This window comes from Sinocyclocheilus anshuiensis, unplaced genomic scaffold (genome assembly GCF_001515605.1).
Source record: "Sinocyclocheilus anshuiensis isolate Anshui unplaced genomic scaffold, SAMN03320099.WGS_v1.1 scaffold628, whole genome shotgun sequence".
In the NCBI taxonomy this organism is placed as follows: Eukaryota; Metazoa; Chordata; class Actinopteri; order Cypriniformes; family Cyprinidae; genus Sinocyclocheilus; species Sinocyclocheilus anshuiensis.
Window position 1 is genome coordinate 1,086,664 of NW_015555750.1, and position 16,608 is coordinate 1,103,271.

A 16,608-nucleotide genomic window follows, 5' to 3' on the forward strand; every position below is an offset into this window, starting at 1 on the left:
TCAGTACTGGTTGGTTACTGTAGTCAAAAGTGAAACAAAGTGATAAATATTGGTGTAATTCAATAATAAATAAATAATACATTATTTATAATAAATATATAATATGAGTCTAAATATTTATTTAATTCATTATAACATAAAAACGAATATAATCATAGCCTGTAATATAATTATAATATAATCATATAATATAATTAATAATATAATATCTCTAATAGGGTTGGCCTTTGCCCAGTATTTTCATTGCTTTCCAACCATCCAATCACCTGCTGGGAAGTTTACAGTAGATCAAGTGAACTGCATAAATTATTTTGAACCTAACGACCTAAGTTTCCATATTAATACTCAAAACAAATATTTTAAATGGTTAAAACGTCGAGTTAAAATAATAGACAACATAACTACACACTATAAAATCAAACAGGCAATACGCAAGGTAAAATGAAAAACCTGTGCATATGCCAGGTTTCGGTGTAGGGGAGGAGTTTATATAAACAGCTCAGCTCAGCTCAGCTCAGTTAGAGACCGATGGAAGGAAGAGACGCACTAAACTCTACATGGAGAATCACTTTAATGATCAAAGCACGGAATGTTCCGCCAGTTCAGACAGCAACGACTGCCAGAGGTATGAACCTGACTTTATATTACTATGATGAAGTGATGTTACTTATAAAATACAAATCGCTATATTATGGAAAGTGGAACGGTCGCCACGAGATGGTCCAAAACACCTGTGCGTCAGGTGATGCCTGCGTCAGTGTCAATATGAACACTTAAACAAGTAAAAGACATTTCAGAAAATGTCATGTAAAGAAAATAATAATGAACTCGTCTTGTTTTAGCTTCAGAATGTTATGGTGTGTCTATTACATTCTTCTTTAACAGTATTCCCACAAGTTTAAAACAAGTCTTTATGTGTCTGTAGGGTAGACCAATATGGATTTGAAAGATCAGAAGATTTCAGCTATGAATCCTATGAGGATCTGATGTCCAAGCATTTAGCTGTTGTTACTAGAAGGTCAAAGAAGTGGTCGAAACTTTTGCAGGGCACTGTAAAAGTGGAGAATAACGTGAAAGGTAGGCAATTTAATTTAATTATTTTATTTTATTGAATTGACACATAACGGATGAAGTTTTTATTCACTTTTTAAAGCTGTTATTTGGGTTTGCAGTGAAGCGTTATGTGAGGAAGGGGGTTCCATTTGAAAATCGCACTCAGATCTATTAATGTATGTAAACATTTCCATGTTTTTATGTAATTTATTTTTAATTTTTTATTTTCTCTTTATTTCACTGTAATTTTGTATAACTTTTTCTTTGTGTTCACCCCCTGGCTACTGTAAAGTGTTGAATTTGAGTGATTCAATAAAAAAATAAATAAAAAATAAAAATAAAAAGTAAAAGACATTTCAGAAAATGTAATGTAAACAAAATAATAATGAACTCGTTTTATTTTAGCTTCATATTGTTATGGTATTTCCATTAAAGTTTCTGTTATTATTCTTTAACAGTATTCCCACAAGTCTTTAAAACAAGTCTTTAAATGTGTTTCTAGGGTAGACCAATATGGATTTGAGAGAGCGGAAGATTTCAACTATGAATCCTATGAGGACTTTATGTCCAAGCATTTAGCTGTTGTCACTAGAAGGTCAAAGAAGTGGTCGAAACTTTTGCAGGGCACTGTAAATGTTGAGAAAAATATAAAAGGTAGGCAATTGAATTTAGTTAATTTGTTTTATTCTTTTATTTTATTGAATCGACACATAAAGGATAAAGAAATTTTTTCACTTTTTAAAGCTGTCATTTGGGTTTGCAGTGAAGCGATATGTGAGGAAGGGGGTTCCATGTGAACATCGCACTCAGATCTGGATGGCAGCTAGTGGAGCCCAGGACCAGTTGGACAGAAATCCTGGCTACTATCATTCTCTATTAAAGCCTGAGCATGACCCTAAAATAGAAGAGGTTATACGTGCTGGTAAGTTATTTCTCCAGTCATGAAACCATGTTTTATTTTAAAGCATAGTTTTAAATCAGATTGGATGGGACATATGGGAAACAAAATATTTCTGAGATTTCTTTTTTTTACAGATATGCACAGAACCTTTCCTGACAACATTCAGTTCCGTGCCACCTCCCAGCCATGTTTACAAAAAGCCCTGTTTAATGTACTTCTGGCTTATGGACACCACAATAAGGATGTTGGTTACTGTCAGGTACTACTGTCATGTACACATGCCCTTTTACACACATGGCCACTATAACTAAAGTGTCGCTTGAATCCAGGATGTATTGAAGTTCCTACTGTAGATGAGAATCTAAAACTATTGTTTTGTATATACTAGAGAATAGTCAATTATAACGAGTGAGGAAGTACGACACTCTAAACTGCTGTAATTTTGTGTTGTTTACCCTGTCAATATAATGACTGAACCTGTTGTACCCGTCTGCATTCAAATCAGTAGGCTGCTGAAATGTATCCCTTGTTGCCATTTTAGGGAATGAACTTTATTGCTGGATACCTCCTCGTCATCACCAAAGATGAAGAGAAGTCTTTCTGGTTAATGAATGCTTTACTTGGCAAGATCTTACCAGGTCGGTCACTTTTAGCCACTATTGTATATAACCAGGACTGCATAGGTTAATCATTCTGTTAATCAAAATGTAATAAATTGTTCCACAACCTGAAACAACTTTCTGTTTCAGATGACATCATCTAGACCTTGTGGGCGGGGAAAATAATGTTAACCAATAGCTAAATAGCTGTTTAGCCATTGTTTTAGGCTAGTGCTGTAGGTAATTTAAGCTTAAATCTTGCCATTCGTTAAAGAGATAGTTCCCCACAAAAATGTATATTCTGTCATCATTTACTCACCCTCATGTAACCAAACCGTTATGGCTTTCCTTCTCCTGGAAGATAAAACAAAATGTTTGAGAATTAGCTCCATATGTGTCCGTATTTGGGAAGTCAGTGGTCACCAAAACTATTTGGTTACCAATATCTTGTGTTCCGCAGAAAAAAGAAAGTCATACAGGTTTGAAATGACTTGAGGGGGAGTACATGAAGACAAAATTTTAATTTTGGGGTAAACTATTCTTTTAACACAGCAATTTCATATTTGTTAACTGTAATGTTAATGTAATAAATGCTCTGCAAAGTTAATGATAGTTTTGAAGTGCTCAAATCACCCCACCACATACATCTGAATAAGTTATACTCAGAAATTATGAATTCATCATAAATCCATTCATCATGTTCCATATATATGTTTTTTTTTTATCTAGACTATTACACACCAACAATGCTGGGGCTTCAAATGGATCAAGAGGTGCTTGGAGAGCTTGTCAGGATGAAGGTTCCTGCTGTCTGGCAGGTCATGAATAGACACGATGTAATGTGGACCCTGGTGGTCTCACGCTGGTTCATCTGCCTGTATGTTGACATACTTCCTGTAGAGGTGAGGATGAAGTCAAAGGTTGTACTTTGTGAAAAGAATTCAGTGGTAAGCTTTGAAGTCACTGAATTCATACAATTGTAAAATCTTATGAAATCACTAGTTGGTTTTATGTAGCATAAGTAGAGTTTGTAATGCCAATATTGAATGTAAAGATTGGTAGCCTTGTGTTTTTCTCAGACAGTGCTGAGAATATGGGACTGCCTGTTTTACGAGGGATCCAAGATCCTGTTCCGAGTGGCTTTGACGCTGATTCGTCACCATCAGAACCTCATCTCACAGGCGCAGAGTCTCCCAGAAATCTGTGAATGCTTCAAACAGATCACTCACGGGGAGTACGTAGAGGACTGCCATACATTCATGCAGGTAAATTCTGTGGATGCTGTTTATTCACCAACTAAACTAATACTTACAGACCTCTTTTATAATGATGTGTTTGTTCTTGATTGTTTGTTTGTCTTCTCTCTTCAGAAAATCTTTATGGAGCCTGGAGGTCTCTCTACAGCAACAATTACTAAACTCAGGAAGATGTGTAGGAATCACATTACTTCTGCCTAAAACCCTCCTTTACACTAAATGGTGAACATGGACATACAGTTCTGCATTTTCAGCATGCGAGATGAGAATTTATTACTTACTGTGTGGGAAAACTTCATAGTGTGTTAAGCTTTTATATGAATATTTTAAACATAATGAAAGGGATACACTGCCTTTCAAAAGTTTGGGGTCAGTAAGATTTTTTTTTTTGAAAGATGTCTCTTAAGATTACCAAGCCTGCATTTATTTGATCAAAAATACAGCAAAACAGTAACATTGTAAAGTATCATTTACAATTTAGAACAATGTTTTCCATTTATATAGAAAAGTTTAAAGTTGTAATTTATTCCTGTGATGGCAAAAGCTGAATTTTTTTTGCAGCTGTTACTCCAGTCTTCGGTGTCACATGAGCCTTTAGAAATCATTCTAATTTGCTGATTTGGTGTTGATTAATATTTCATGGATACCGTGATAAATATTGTTTGATTAATGGAAAACCAATAAAGCATTTATTGAATGCTTTTTAAACGTCTTAAATTTGACATTTGATTAATTGAATGTGTCCTTGCTGAATAAAAGTATTAATTTTTCAAAAGATTTTACTGACCCTAACCCTTTGAACAGTAGTTCACCCAAAAAATGTTATCATTTACTGGAGGTATGCCGTTCCAAACCTGTATGATCTTTAGCCTACTGATATTTACTGGTAGATATTTAGAATTTTCATTTTTGAGTGAACAATCTAAGCATTAACTTTTTACTTTTTTCTTTTTTTTTTTACTAATAACAATCAGTTTTGTGTTATAACTAAAGGTTTTAACTAAATAAAGATGTTTAACAAGCAAACTCTTTTTCTTGGCTTTTATTTTTCACTTTATTTAGAAACTTAGAATCGCATTCCCTTAAAACATGAACTTCATAGCAATCAAGGCAACACTTCAATATCCACAACAACTCCATTTATGCAGTCATTCCATATGAAGGTGCATTAGAAAGGAGAGATTCATCCACCATATGATCAAGCGTGTTTTTAGTGCACTCCTTGTGTTTGTAAGTTAACCATTTACCTGGGCCTATAATAGTCTAAACCTACGTCGTTATTCAGAACTTCCTGTTGTGTTAGTGGGAATCACACCCTTTGTCCATCCAGTAGTGCAAAAAACCATAATATATCCTCACTCTAGCAGAATTTCCCTTTTAACATTTTTGAATGAGTGCAAATACAATGCTAAATGGAAGCAAGCAGGCTATATAGTTTTGATATGTAGTATGAGAGGGAAACAGCTATTTAGTGTTATTGAGGGGTATTCTACTCTAGAAAGTGGATATTCTATTTGTATAAATTAAGAATCTCTTTGGTACCCACTGCCTCAGCAGATCTGGAGAGATCCAGGCTAGATGTGGAATTTCTTTTCATTAAAACTTAGTACCAAACTGACATCTGACTCAACACTGTTATGCAAGGCTTTTTTAACACAATTAAATTAATTATTTTTCTCCAATTTGTTGAATCTCAAAAGCTGTATAGTGTTCAACTCCAAATTAAATCACTTTGAGATCAGGATCAGGAAGTAGTGTTAAATATCTAGTCCCTTTTATACTGAGCAGTAACAGCATAATCAGTTTTCCCTAAATCCTTGTATTTATATAAATAAACGCATGAGGTTAAATTTAAGAATATGAGGTACCAAACAGATCATGTGCTTTCTAACCCAGATTAAGCCTAAATAACAACAAACACCAGGCATTCCTCTAGATAAGCATAATCTGGTTCCTGGAAACAATAATTTAGCATGACCTAGAGCCTCAAACACACCTTTGATTTTTCCCTGCACCCTTAAGTATGCATTAATTATACTATGTTTAACATAATACAACAAAAAGTCCAGAAAGCGCAGGTCCACCTGAGCGGTGGCAGGGTGAGACACCAGCAGAGGGCAGGGCGGGTTAAAAACTAGGCAGCTGCAGTTGTCGTAGTGTTGAGTCCAGATGAGAGCAGAAATCGGTGGTGCCTACACATCCTGGCTTGAAGATTACATGAGGTTAGATGGTCTGGTAGCCCGCATGACTTCTCTTCCTGCCAATAAGGTAGGCCAGGATCACGATGAGCACTAGAACAGCCAATGCAGCACCCACAATAATGGGAATCAACATGTCGTCCTCATCTAGATCACACTCCTCAGCTAGAACAGAGACAGAGCAAGAGGAGAGAAAGGGAGATGGTGGTGAAAAAACTAAAGAAAAATTGGAAAACACAAATCATTTCTGAAATATGTATGTATGTATGTATGTGTGTGTGTGTGTGTGTGTGTGTGTAGCAAAAATTACTTTAGATAAACTAACAATTGTGCTTCATTGTTTTTTTTATTGCTGAAGAGTGTACCTTCTTCTCCTACGTTCTTCTGTACAGACGTGAATTTACTTTTCCTTCAGCCTGAGGTTTATTCATTACACTTTTTGGTGTGAAAGGGCTTTTACATTTGCTATAAATAGACCTTCTTATATTAAAAACAATCAAGCCCTGCTCATATTTAAAAAGTAACGCAAAAGTAACGGAACGCATTACGTTACATAAAAAGTAACTAAGTAACGTAATTAGTTACTTTTTTAGGGAGTAACGCAATATTGTAATGCATTACTTTTAAAAGTAACTTTCCCCAACACTGGTCAGAACAAATTCATCTTGATAATGTCAGATAACTTTGATAGAAAGGTATATAATGAATTAGGTTGAACAGCTGTCAGCTGTTAAAGTACACAATTAGATAATACCAATTCAGGTCAACCAATTACCAAGCAATGCTTAATTTTGTTTTGTGGTGTAAAAAGGTCGCATTGGCAATTAAAGAAAAAACACTTAAGCAAAAAATGGTCAGGTCAAAGTGTATGAATAATTTTTGGTCCCAAATTTTGATCAGTTTTACTGGTAGTCCACTGTATGAAGAATATCTTGCACCCACTAGTAAAAAAAATATCAAAAATTATATCTGGTGTCTGAATAATTTTTGGTTTGACTGAAATTATTCAGACAGCAGATATAATGTTTTATATATATTTGTTTTTTACTAGTGGGTGCAGGACACTATAGTCCTTTTTTTTTGCCAAAAAAAGTTATAGAAAAAAATATGGCAAAATATAAACATACTTTAGATTATTTTTTTTTTTAATTAAAATTCTAGTAATATTGTTGTGTCATTTTTATTGGAGTGGATGAACGACACCTTAACCTTATGCAAAAGTTAAGTTTATCAGCTTCACATTGTTATGACAACTAAGCATTTTATGCTGCGGATTAATCTTGTGTTGAACCCAGAACATTCCTTGAAGAATTAAAGGACAAAACTAAGAAATGTTAAAAGAGAAAAAAGAAAAAAACCTGCTCCAAAATCTCCATTGACACCAAAAGGCTGCACTTGAAGCTGGAAGGTGTTGAGAGAGAAATCCTGTGTAACGCTCAAGGTCTTCTCCTTCTGACACATGTAAGAGTGGCCCAGGGTTCCCACCATGTAGTTCAGAGTGGTGTTCCTGAAAACAAGGCGCTCTGGGCAAAAAAATAAAAAATAATAGAATTTGCTCAGATTTTAAAAACTAAAACTATTAAACATGGAATATTTAATACTGACTTACTAGCCATATCAGGCAATGCAGCTGACAACTCCAACCCACTAAGATGATACTTGTTTAATGTGGAATTCTGAAAAGGAAACAAGCATATTTCAAATGTTATAATATCAACATGGTCTGAATAATTTAAGAGGGCATTAGGGTAAATAATTGGAGGAGATGCGAAACTTACCAAAGAAAAGCTGAAAGTCAGAGTAATGTTGTCCTCAGTGAGTATGAGAGTTGCACTGTCCGGATCGCAGGATCCAGAGAATTTAACCAGGTTTGGATGCAGGTTCAAGACCTCCTGGACAGTCTGGAAAGAAAGGTATGTTTACCGTTAGATTACATTTACAAATGAGGCTAAACCTTCATTACTCTGAATTATAATCATAAAATAGTCATACAAATCCCTTTATCCCAGCAAATCCCTTTATTTACATGACAACCCAAGGAATTTTAATAATGGCAAAATAAACGGTATTTGTCATAGAAATGAAGCATACAGGTCCTTTTTCTATGTGCCATCTCAGGTGCACAACAAGCTAAGAATGGAAAATTAAACTGTCATTTAAAAAAGTTTGTTTGTTTACCCACTGAACAGAAAAAGAGATATTTAGCAGAATGTTTCAAGCTACTCCTGTCCAATGAAAGTGAAAGCTGCATGTGCAAGTACTTTGCCATGAGAGTTCGAAATAAAGCTAATGTTGAGTTGCAGTCCCATCCGTGCCAAGAGACAGACAGCATCAGTGGCATTGGTGACATTGTAGCTGCCTCGCTCGGGGGGTCCAGGGGTTGCAGGAGAAGCTGGAGGAGAGCTGGTTTCAGGGGCGACCACAGTAGGCGGAACATCAGCAGTCAAAGTCTGATGTATAGTGAGAGCTGGAACGGTAATGTCATTATTTTTAAAAGGCTCAAGATGAGTTGTAGCACTGGTTAGATTTAAAGTTGCACTAAGTACGTTTTTGCTACACTATGCTTATTCATTCCAATAGCATACGTAATTTTAGACTTTATACTGACAGCTATTGACATGGATGCATTGCATTAGTTTACTAAATGCTGCTGCAAACTGTAGGACAGGCTGTTCAGTTAATGGCAATATGGTGGCACCCATGAGGGGGCGACCCCTTAGGTGTCCAGAGTACAGTTTCTTTTTTATATATAGCTACTGAGCCTTACTAAAAGTACATAATCTCATTTCTTAATTTTATAAACGTTTTTTTAATTAAAAAAAAATATTGAACATCTGCACCTTTAAAATGTATAAACTGGTATTCAAAAAAAGAGCATGGATATGGTAGTTTCTGTAAATATGCAAAAATATTTCCCTCCAAATGAGAAATACTCAGCTTTTCTTACACAGCACACATAACGTTGGCCACTGTTTTGCAGGAATAAACATTATTATTTTAAAAAGACATACGAAAAACATTAAATTAAGAAAGAAAAACTGTACAGTTAGCGTCCCCATTAATATATGGACTGGACCGTTTCGTATTATCAATTAATTAACCAAAATATAACCAGACCAAATAGTCCTGCAGCCCAAAATACACAATATTTAAATCAAACTTACCCAACAGCAGGCTAAAAATTGTCCCGGAGGGCATGTTTTGTTTGCGGATGACGGGGATCATGTTTCTTGCCAAAGTAAATCAAAACACACTCGATAGAAAAACAGATGATGGCAGACTGTGCAATATGCGCCTTCAAACGGACTCTTCAAATAACTGTTGTTATGGTGCAGACGTATACGACCGTTCTGAACTGCCGCTGTGCCAAATCTACATCTGATAAACGCACTAGGTCAGATTGGTTTAGCTTCTCGTAACCGCAGCAGAAGCACTAGCGTCATGTGAGCAACTGCTAGCATCACGCAGCAGCAGCAATGCGCATGCGCAACCTATTCTTGTTTTTGTTTTAAATGCATTTTTGTTGTTGTTGTTGTTGTTTTAGAACAGATAGAACACAATGTACCATGGAGTGCTGCTATCCATATCGATAATAAATTAAATAATAATAATAATAAATTATTCAGGATGTATCACATTTCAGTTACAAAAGTAACATTTCTGTAAGCGTTGTGATAAATTATTAGTTCCTGGATAGTCAGTGAATCATAAAATAATTAAAATAATCGTAAAAATACACATCCATGCATAACATTTCCTGTAGTGTAGTATTTCATCGTGTGATTGGATAACTATAACGGGCCACAGAAGCAACTGCGTGTGTGTGTGTGTGTGTGTGTGTGTGTGTGTGTGTTGCATTTTGATTAGTCGTGTTTAATATTTTGACAATTATGAACAAGTAAGTTATTGCCTATATTGTATGTTCCCTGTCGTTAAGCGGTACTTAAAGAATGGTGAAATATCGTGAAAATGTAGGCTAGATAAATAGATTTAAAAGTAGCTACACATAAGTGATCTAAAATAAGTGATGTAAAGAGCAGGATACATGTGACTTAAGATACTCTTAAGTGTCACATCACAGAGACAATTTACAAGGAGGCGAAAGATTTTAGGACCATTCCGCAGTGCCATCACAGAAGTGTGATACCTGACCTTTTACCCTTTTATGTTGCTTGCAATGGTTTATTTAAAGAGCCATAATGATCTTATGAAATGTATCTAACACTTGCAGCAATTATAAGGGAGACTGGAGCTAGTGTTCAAACTTTTTACTCCAGTGAATATTTCTCAAGGTAGATTTATAGTGAAAAATCAGTTTCTGCACAGACAAGTGATAGAGACTTTAAATACTTTAAAGCTATTGAACATTTCCAACATTATTACCCAGGAAAAAATATCAAGTAAATCACGTAGAATGTTGTCACTATATGAAGTCTCAGTGGAACATGCCTTACAAATTAGCAAAAAAACAAAAAAAACAATTATGTACCGTAAATATTGTAATTAATAATGAATAATTATAGATAAATAAAAATACAAAATAAAGATCTGACATTTATGAAATGAGAAAGTATTTCAAACTTTTGTTTAAAATCTGCCATTATATAGTTGACCCCCCAGCTAACAAAAATATGTTCTAAGAATGTTTTGCTAAAGTTCTCATTATAAGAACGTTATTTCTGGATTTTCTTTGAAAATTCAAAATGTCTAGTATTTAAAAAAAAAAAAAAACGTTTCTTCATGGTTATGCAAATATTAAAGGAACATTCCATTAGATGATTCTGCAATTCTAAACATTCTACACATTCTGAAACACATAATAACATTTAAAAAAGGTTAGACGGACATCCAAAGAAAACAGTCCAGAAAACAAACGCTATGAACAATGAATAAATAATGTTTTTGTGCTAACATTTTGAAAACATTATCAAAGACCACATGACTTCAAATGAAAGTTCTTTTAATGTTACTTTAAGAATGTTTGTTCATAACTTTGAGGGAACTTTGCCAAAATGTTGGACAAAGTTGTGGGAATGTTCTCTGTTAGCTGGGCCCAAAGAAACATTATTCTAATTTAAGCTAGTCTTTAGTACTAGTGTTTAAAAACAATACAAGACCACACCAATGGCAATTGCAAAACAGCAGGGGGCACAACATGTACAAACTAGCTTGTGAAATGTAAGTTGCAAAATATTTTCAATTAAAAAGTAGAAGAAGAAAAAACACTGATTAATTTATTTTATAAGAGTTACAGGTTAAGTTTTTGATCTCTGTTTTGAAGATGCTGCCTGATTTTATGTTTTCCTTAACTGTTAGAACTAATATTTCTATTGTGTATGATTTCCTGCAGGGGAAAAATAAGTTTGATTCAGATTTGTTATGAATACATCAACCCAAATGCTGCTAAAATGGAAAAATCTAACTCAACAGACAGTGTAACTTTCGTAACCTGCAATACTGATGAAAGACACATAACTGTTAGCGTGAAGATGGTCTAAAAATATACAGGAAATGCTGGTGAGACTTTTTTGAGATGAGAGGACAAGAGACTCTTTGGTGGAGGCAGTGGTTGTCATTCACTAGAACAGAAAACCCAGGGCAAGGGCCACTTCCTGTTAGGTAAAAGACTGACACAGTAGAAGCAATCAAAACAGAAAGGCTAAAAACTGTTGCACATCACTTACAGGCCAAGCAACAGGAAGGTACGGTATCCAAAGAAACTGTCGTTTCAAGGAATGTAATGGAAATGAGCAGGACAATCACTCTTTTGTTCTTGGCCTCACATGTGTCCTCCACAGGTAAAATAATTTATCTTGCTCTCTACATACGCATTGCATAAGGTGCCATACATCTACATACATCTAGCTCATTCAGCGCAGAGTTTTGATGGTTTACTATATGGGTTGTGAAATCTGTATTTGTCACTGAAGTGAATGTTTAGAATTGAATATTAGAATTCTTTTGTGTGTTTTCTCCTGTAAAGAACATTGAGGTCAAACATCAGGACATCTTCATGTGGCCATTTTAGTTTCCCTGTACACTCAGCAAGACTTGTAGCATAAAATGTAACAGCTGTGACGACTGTGCAGTACACTATTGTGTTTGCAACATAATGTATGAAAAGATACATTATGGTTTTCACGTTACGTTAAGGTTCACGATACGTTAAGGTTTTCAGAATTACTATGATGGTTTGTAACTGTCATCTTCATTCTTAAATGTTGCTTCCTGAGATTCAAAAAGAAGGATCCAAGCAAAGCAGCTCTTGGCACTCTGAAACCCACACTCTCCTTTTATGAAACTCAAGGTCAAAATTGACAGGATCAGTAAATGGCAGCTTTTCAAAAGTCAACAACATTATTGGCCGCTTAGACACACCTATTGTAGGATACTTTGATTATTATTTTTATTTACCAAATTTAATTTATTATATTTTTCTTATTATTATCATTAATAATATTATTTTATTGTAGTGGTTATTGTAAGTGTTATTTAAAAAGTTATAGTAAAACAAATACAGCAACAAATCATGCAGAAGGTGATTATATATTCAGTATAAATACTTAGGTAATTTAAATAATTATTTTTGATTATGGAATAATTGTTTTGATATCTGTTTGCCAGGTAAATTCAATGGGTGCAAAAGTTTTAGTACAACAAGCAAATTCAACCACAGAGTTGATTCAGTATAAAAGCTGAAAGCAAAAGGTTTTTTTAGGAAAACAATAGTATTAGTTAAAGGAATGTTTGTTTGTTGAGCAAAGTAATATTTTAGAAACATGCCTGAACTTTACTAGAGCATTTGTACAAATACACAGAAAGTTTGTGTTGTAAATTAATAACAAAATGTGCCAAAAAGACAACAAACTAATTTTTTGATATCTATTAAATATGTCTGTGTTTGCTGCCACACCGTAATTGGAGGAATTTATGTGCAAGTTTGAGACAACAGTGAGAAAAATAGATAACTGGCAGCATAGCCCTTTTACATATACATTTTGAATGTACAATGATTTTAGCCCAAATTCAAATACACACACTAGATATTTCTGACATTTGGAACAAACTGCAAAATCATTGAATCTGTTGTATATGATAATGCTATCTTTGCAGTCAATGTGGCCTCATTAAAAATATATATATATATTTCTAATTTTCTTGATTCATTGTGATTCTGTGTTGCTGTCATATATTAAATAGAATCACACTAGGTAAACAACTTAATTTTAGTATTAATAGCTTCTTCAAGGTAATTAGGAGCCTAAAATAATAAAACCTACAACCTTTTTGTCATCACTGACGATTTTAAATTTGCAATGAATCTGAATCTTAAATTTGTAATGAATCATTCTTTTATATTAAGCAAGATAAATTCAGATAAGTAATGCATTAGTGATAAATGTAAACTTTAATAAATATAAACTTCACTTTAATACAGTACCAGTACATTGTCTTGTTTTGTTTTTTGAGTGTATAAAGATTTTATTTGTCTAGCCTTATATACTGTATATTGTCCTTGTTTCTGTATGCAATGATCTTGCAGAAGAAAAGTGCTTTTTACTCCTATGGCATGTGAAAGGTGTGTGGTCAGTTTGCTAACCTTCATCCACCAGCCCCCATAAACACCTACTTGATCTGCAGTGATGCAATGGGGGCTTCACTGTTTTGTGCTCATTCTTGCATTTAACTATGCAGAGAAACCACCGAACTAGATGACACACACACACACATTTACACAGAGAGACAGATAGAGGAGCCTGGGCCCCTATTGCCTCAAACAGGAAGGCATGAGTGCAGTTTTTTCATAAAGATTTGTTTTGTGAACCACTAAATGTTCTTAACAAATTACAAATGAGAGTGAGGAATGAGACTCATCCCTTTTACATTTAATTATGCAAGAATTGTCTAAAATAATATTTCAATAGGCTACCAAACAAGCAGTTTAAGATCACAGTAAATGCCGAATTAGCTCTGTCGACAAAGCATACACTGTAAAAAATAACCGTGAATTAAACAGTAAAAGACTGTAAAAATGCTGCAGTAAAAACCCGTTAAATGGTTAACGGTAAGTTCCCCTACTACATACGGTGAAAAACTGTATTGGACATTACATGTAATTTTATGGTAGTATACCGTTTTTGGACGTGAAAAAGAATGTATAATTTACAGTGAATAACCGTAAATTGACATTCCCAAAATTCCCTGGGTTACATTTCAAATTTGATGTTTTTTTTTGTTGTTGTTGAAATAACTATGTTTCTTCTTAGTTTTTTCTTATCAGTTTTGCACATTAGGGTTGTATGTTACATCTAATGTTGTTAAATTAATTTTTATTGCATTATTTCAGTTTCATGTGTGTTACCATGATGGTGTTTAGTGTTTGTATATGAGAGTGGTGGGTTGACTAGACCAAATTTTATTTGATAGGAGATTCCTGCTTGCATTACACAGTAATTTTTGTCTCAAATACTTGAATGTTTTTTATTTGTCCCAATGATAGGCAAGTATTGTTAGTGCAGGAATGTTTTGATATCTTTGAGAACTGATTGCAGTTAAAAGTCACTGATTAAAGTGAAAAGTCATGTTAGATATGGAAGTTTATCCATAAAACCTTGCTAAATTAATAGATCACAATGCAATGCTTGTAAAGTACTTAGATGTGGCCCAGCTTCCTCTGTTTAAGAGGAACAATTATGAATGCAATATATAGTGCATGCAAAACTCTCTACATCAAAGAGCAATGTTACTCCATTTTTGTCTGTTTGTTTGAATTTCTGTTGTGTTGTGCACTTATGACAAACCATGGTGCAAATAGTAGGATTCGAAAGTAATAATTATTACTCGTTAATAATTATGTTTTATTAGAAAATGCATTTAGACTTGTTTTGTTCACAATCAAGACATTTACGGTCTTTAAGAAACATCAAGTAATCTCAAATACTATCGATAGATTTATTTTGATTATTATGTTAAATAAGAGAGTCCGCGGCATATTGAGCAGTCTAATTAAATGTTCTATACATGTGTGCACTGTTTATTTATTTATTTATATTATTTCATTCATTTGAAAAGGGAGAGTGTACTATTTTTAATACATTTTTCCATTCAATGAATAGTACCGGATTTAGCCATAGGTTAATTTTCATCTGCAGTCCATAGGCAGGTTGTCACTAAACCTCCTTTAAAAAATGACACAAAACAAAATAGACTAAAAGGCATATAATCTATCTTTCAGCTTTGTTGGATTTGTCTACGAATTTCAGTGAGTTTTCTTTCTCTGTGGTTTGTTTATAAAGTTGTAAAGTCAGTTTGCATTCTATCCATCTAATCCAATAAATGCAAGCAGATCATTTGTGTGTCACTTTTGAGATGCCCCTGTTTAAACTCAAATTTAAATAGTATGTTTTACAAGAATTAACATGAGAGAAAGTCATTGTATATTAATCAGTGACTCTAGACATGAAAGCCTTGGTATTGGAAAGTTAACATCCCATAGACATTCAGGCATATAAAACTTTTCAAATGTTTTCCAACTTCTTATGTGCCTTAAAACTAATCTAACATCATCTAATCTAAATACTGATTTTTGTTCTTTCTCTATTTGCATGATGGTTTAGGTACTAGAGGTGTTTTTTCTCTCATTTTCCCATTCTCTTATGTATTCTTTCTTGTTTTCTTGCTTTTTAACATTACAAAACCAACTAAGCAGAGAAATAAAGAAAGAAGACAAACATTACAAAACATCCATAAATAACCAGAACAAACCACCAAATTCGAAACACCATGTTTTAGTAGAGTACTTTACGAAAGTCTTTTAAAAATGTTTGTTCTATTTGCAGAGGCCATGTCTGCGAGTGACCCAACGAATTGCTTTATTTTAGATGTTTTTCTGCTGCTGTATTCTATCATTTTTACTGCTCTCTACTTCAGAGAGAAGGTAAGTTGAGCTCTAGCATGCACCATTCGTTCCAAGTGAAGAAATGTACCTCACGGTTTTAACCGCTAACCTGTGTTCTGCCTTGTATCGCTTAGTTTACAAGGGAAGGGCCTGTTCCTCCAGATCCTGCGTCCCCGGCCCGTAACCCCAATGAGCCTGTCTATACAGTGAGTTCTCATTAATATATAAGTCTCCCAAATAGAGGTTCATCATGTTCAAGGTTCAAATATACTTGTTGATGTATATTACATATATATATATATATATATATATATATAGACTTATATCGTCTATGATGACACTGTGCACCTTCTATATAAGTTAATATTTAAAAGATGCTTGTCATAGGCTTTGGTTCATCACGTGACTCTCATCACCACCTGCTTTTGGTGTTATCAGTGTATTACAAAGGTACAAAACAGATTTCGGTACTACAATAGGTTGGTATATTAACATTATCAGCTAATAAAATTATGGTATTTAACTGTAAATTTAAGTTTAAACCGTAAGACCTGTAATGTTGCTATTGTTTTACGGTAAAATTCTGGCAATCGTATTTTTCCGTAAATTTTACAGATTTTTTTTTACAGTGTACTGTATGGTGCATGTTAGTTTTACTTTCTTTGAATGCATTTATCTAATCATTGTCTATTTATCTAAACAT

General features: G+C 34.0%; 3 protein-coding genes across 3 annotated transcripts in view; 2 read left to right on the forward strand and 1 right to left on the reverse strand.

Moving 5' to 3' along the window:
- The first annotated feature begins 540 nt into the window (after window positions 1–540).
- Window positions 541–4,150, forward strand: LOC107673704 (growth hormone-regulated TBC protein 1-A-like). The gene is made up of 8 exons (XM_016467431.1): window positions 541–625; window positions 1,556–1,707; window positions 1,817–1,975; window positions 2,089–2,213; window positions 2,496–2,592; window positions 3,283–3,455; window positions 3,633–3,818; window positions 3,924–4,150. The coding sequence occupies exons 1-8, from the start codon at window positions 558–560 to the stop codon at window positions 4,008–4,010; spliced, it is 1,047 nt and encodes a 348-aa protein (XP_016322917.1). The 5' UTR covers window positions 541–557; the 3' UTR covers window positions 4,011–4,150.
- Window positions 4,151–4,844: 694 nt separating this feature from the next.
- LOC107673715 (lysosome-associated membrane glycoprotein 1-like) lies at window positions 4,845–9,472 on the reverse strand. Its single transcript, XM_016467451.1, has 6 exons — window positions 9,172–9,472; window positions 8,269–8,474; window positions 7,786–7,908; window positions 7,617–7,683; window positions 7,366–7,530; window positions 4,845–6,172 (listed from the first exon to the last, which is right to left on the reverse strand). The coding sequence occupies exons 1-6, from the start codon at window positions 9,230–9,232 to the stop codon at window positions 6,033–6,035; spliced, it is 762 nt and encodes a 253-aa protein (XP_016322937.1). The 5' UTR covers window positions 9,233–9,472; the 3' UTR covers window positions 4,845–6,032.
- Window positions 9,473–11,704: 2,232 nt separating this feature from the next.
- LOC107673686 (T-cell surface glycoprotein CD3 zeta chain-like) overlaps window positions 11,705–16,608 on the forward strand; it is a 7,160-nt gene continuing 2,256 nt past the window's right edge. Inside the window, exons 1-3 of the mRNA XM_016467396.1 lie at window positions 11,705–11,805; window positions 15,847–15,944; window positions 16,040–16,111. Coding sequence (XP_016322882.1) covers window positions 11,748–11,805; window positions 15,847–15,944; window positions 16,040–16,111 — 228 coding nt within the window. The 5' untranslated portion in view covers window positions 11,705–11,747. The remainder of the gene's footprint in view (window positions 11,806–15,846; window positions 15,945–16,039; window positions 16,112–16,608) is intronic.

Excerpts from the sequence above, each read along its gene's own strand:
- LOC107673715 (XM_016467451.1), bottom strand. The coding sequence starts at position 9,232 with ATGATCCCCGTCATCCGCAAACAAAACATGCCCTCCGGGACAATTTTT. Across the intron at positions 7,909-8,268 it reads TTTCGAACTCTCATGGCAAA|ACTGTCCAGGAGGTCTTGAA; the intron begins GTACTTGCACAT and ends CTTTCTTTCCAG. Across the intron at positions 6,173-7,365 it reads CAATGGAGATTTTGGAGCAG|CTGAGGAGTGTGATCTAGAT; the intron begins GTTTTTTTCTTT and ends TCTCTGTTCTAG.
- LOC107673704 (XM_016467431.1), top strand. The coding sequence starts at position 558 with ATGGAGAATCACTTTAATGATCAAAGCACGGAATGTTCCGCCAGTTCA. Across the intron at positions 626-1,555 it reads GACAGCAACGACTGCCAGAG|GGTAGACCAATATGGATTTG; the intron begins GTATGAACCTGA and ends ATGTGTTTCTAG. Across the intron at positions 1,976-2,088 it reads AGAAGAGGTTATACGTGCTG|ATATGCACAGAACCTTTCCT; the intron begins GTAAGTTATTTC and ends TTTTTTTTACAG.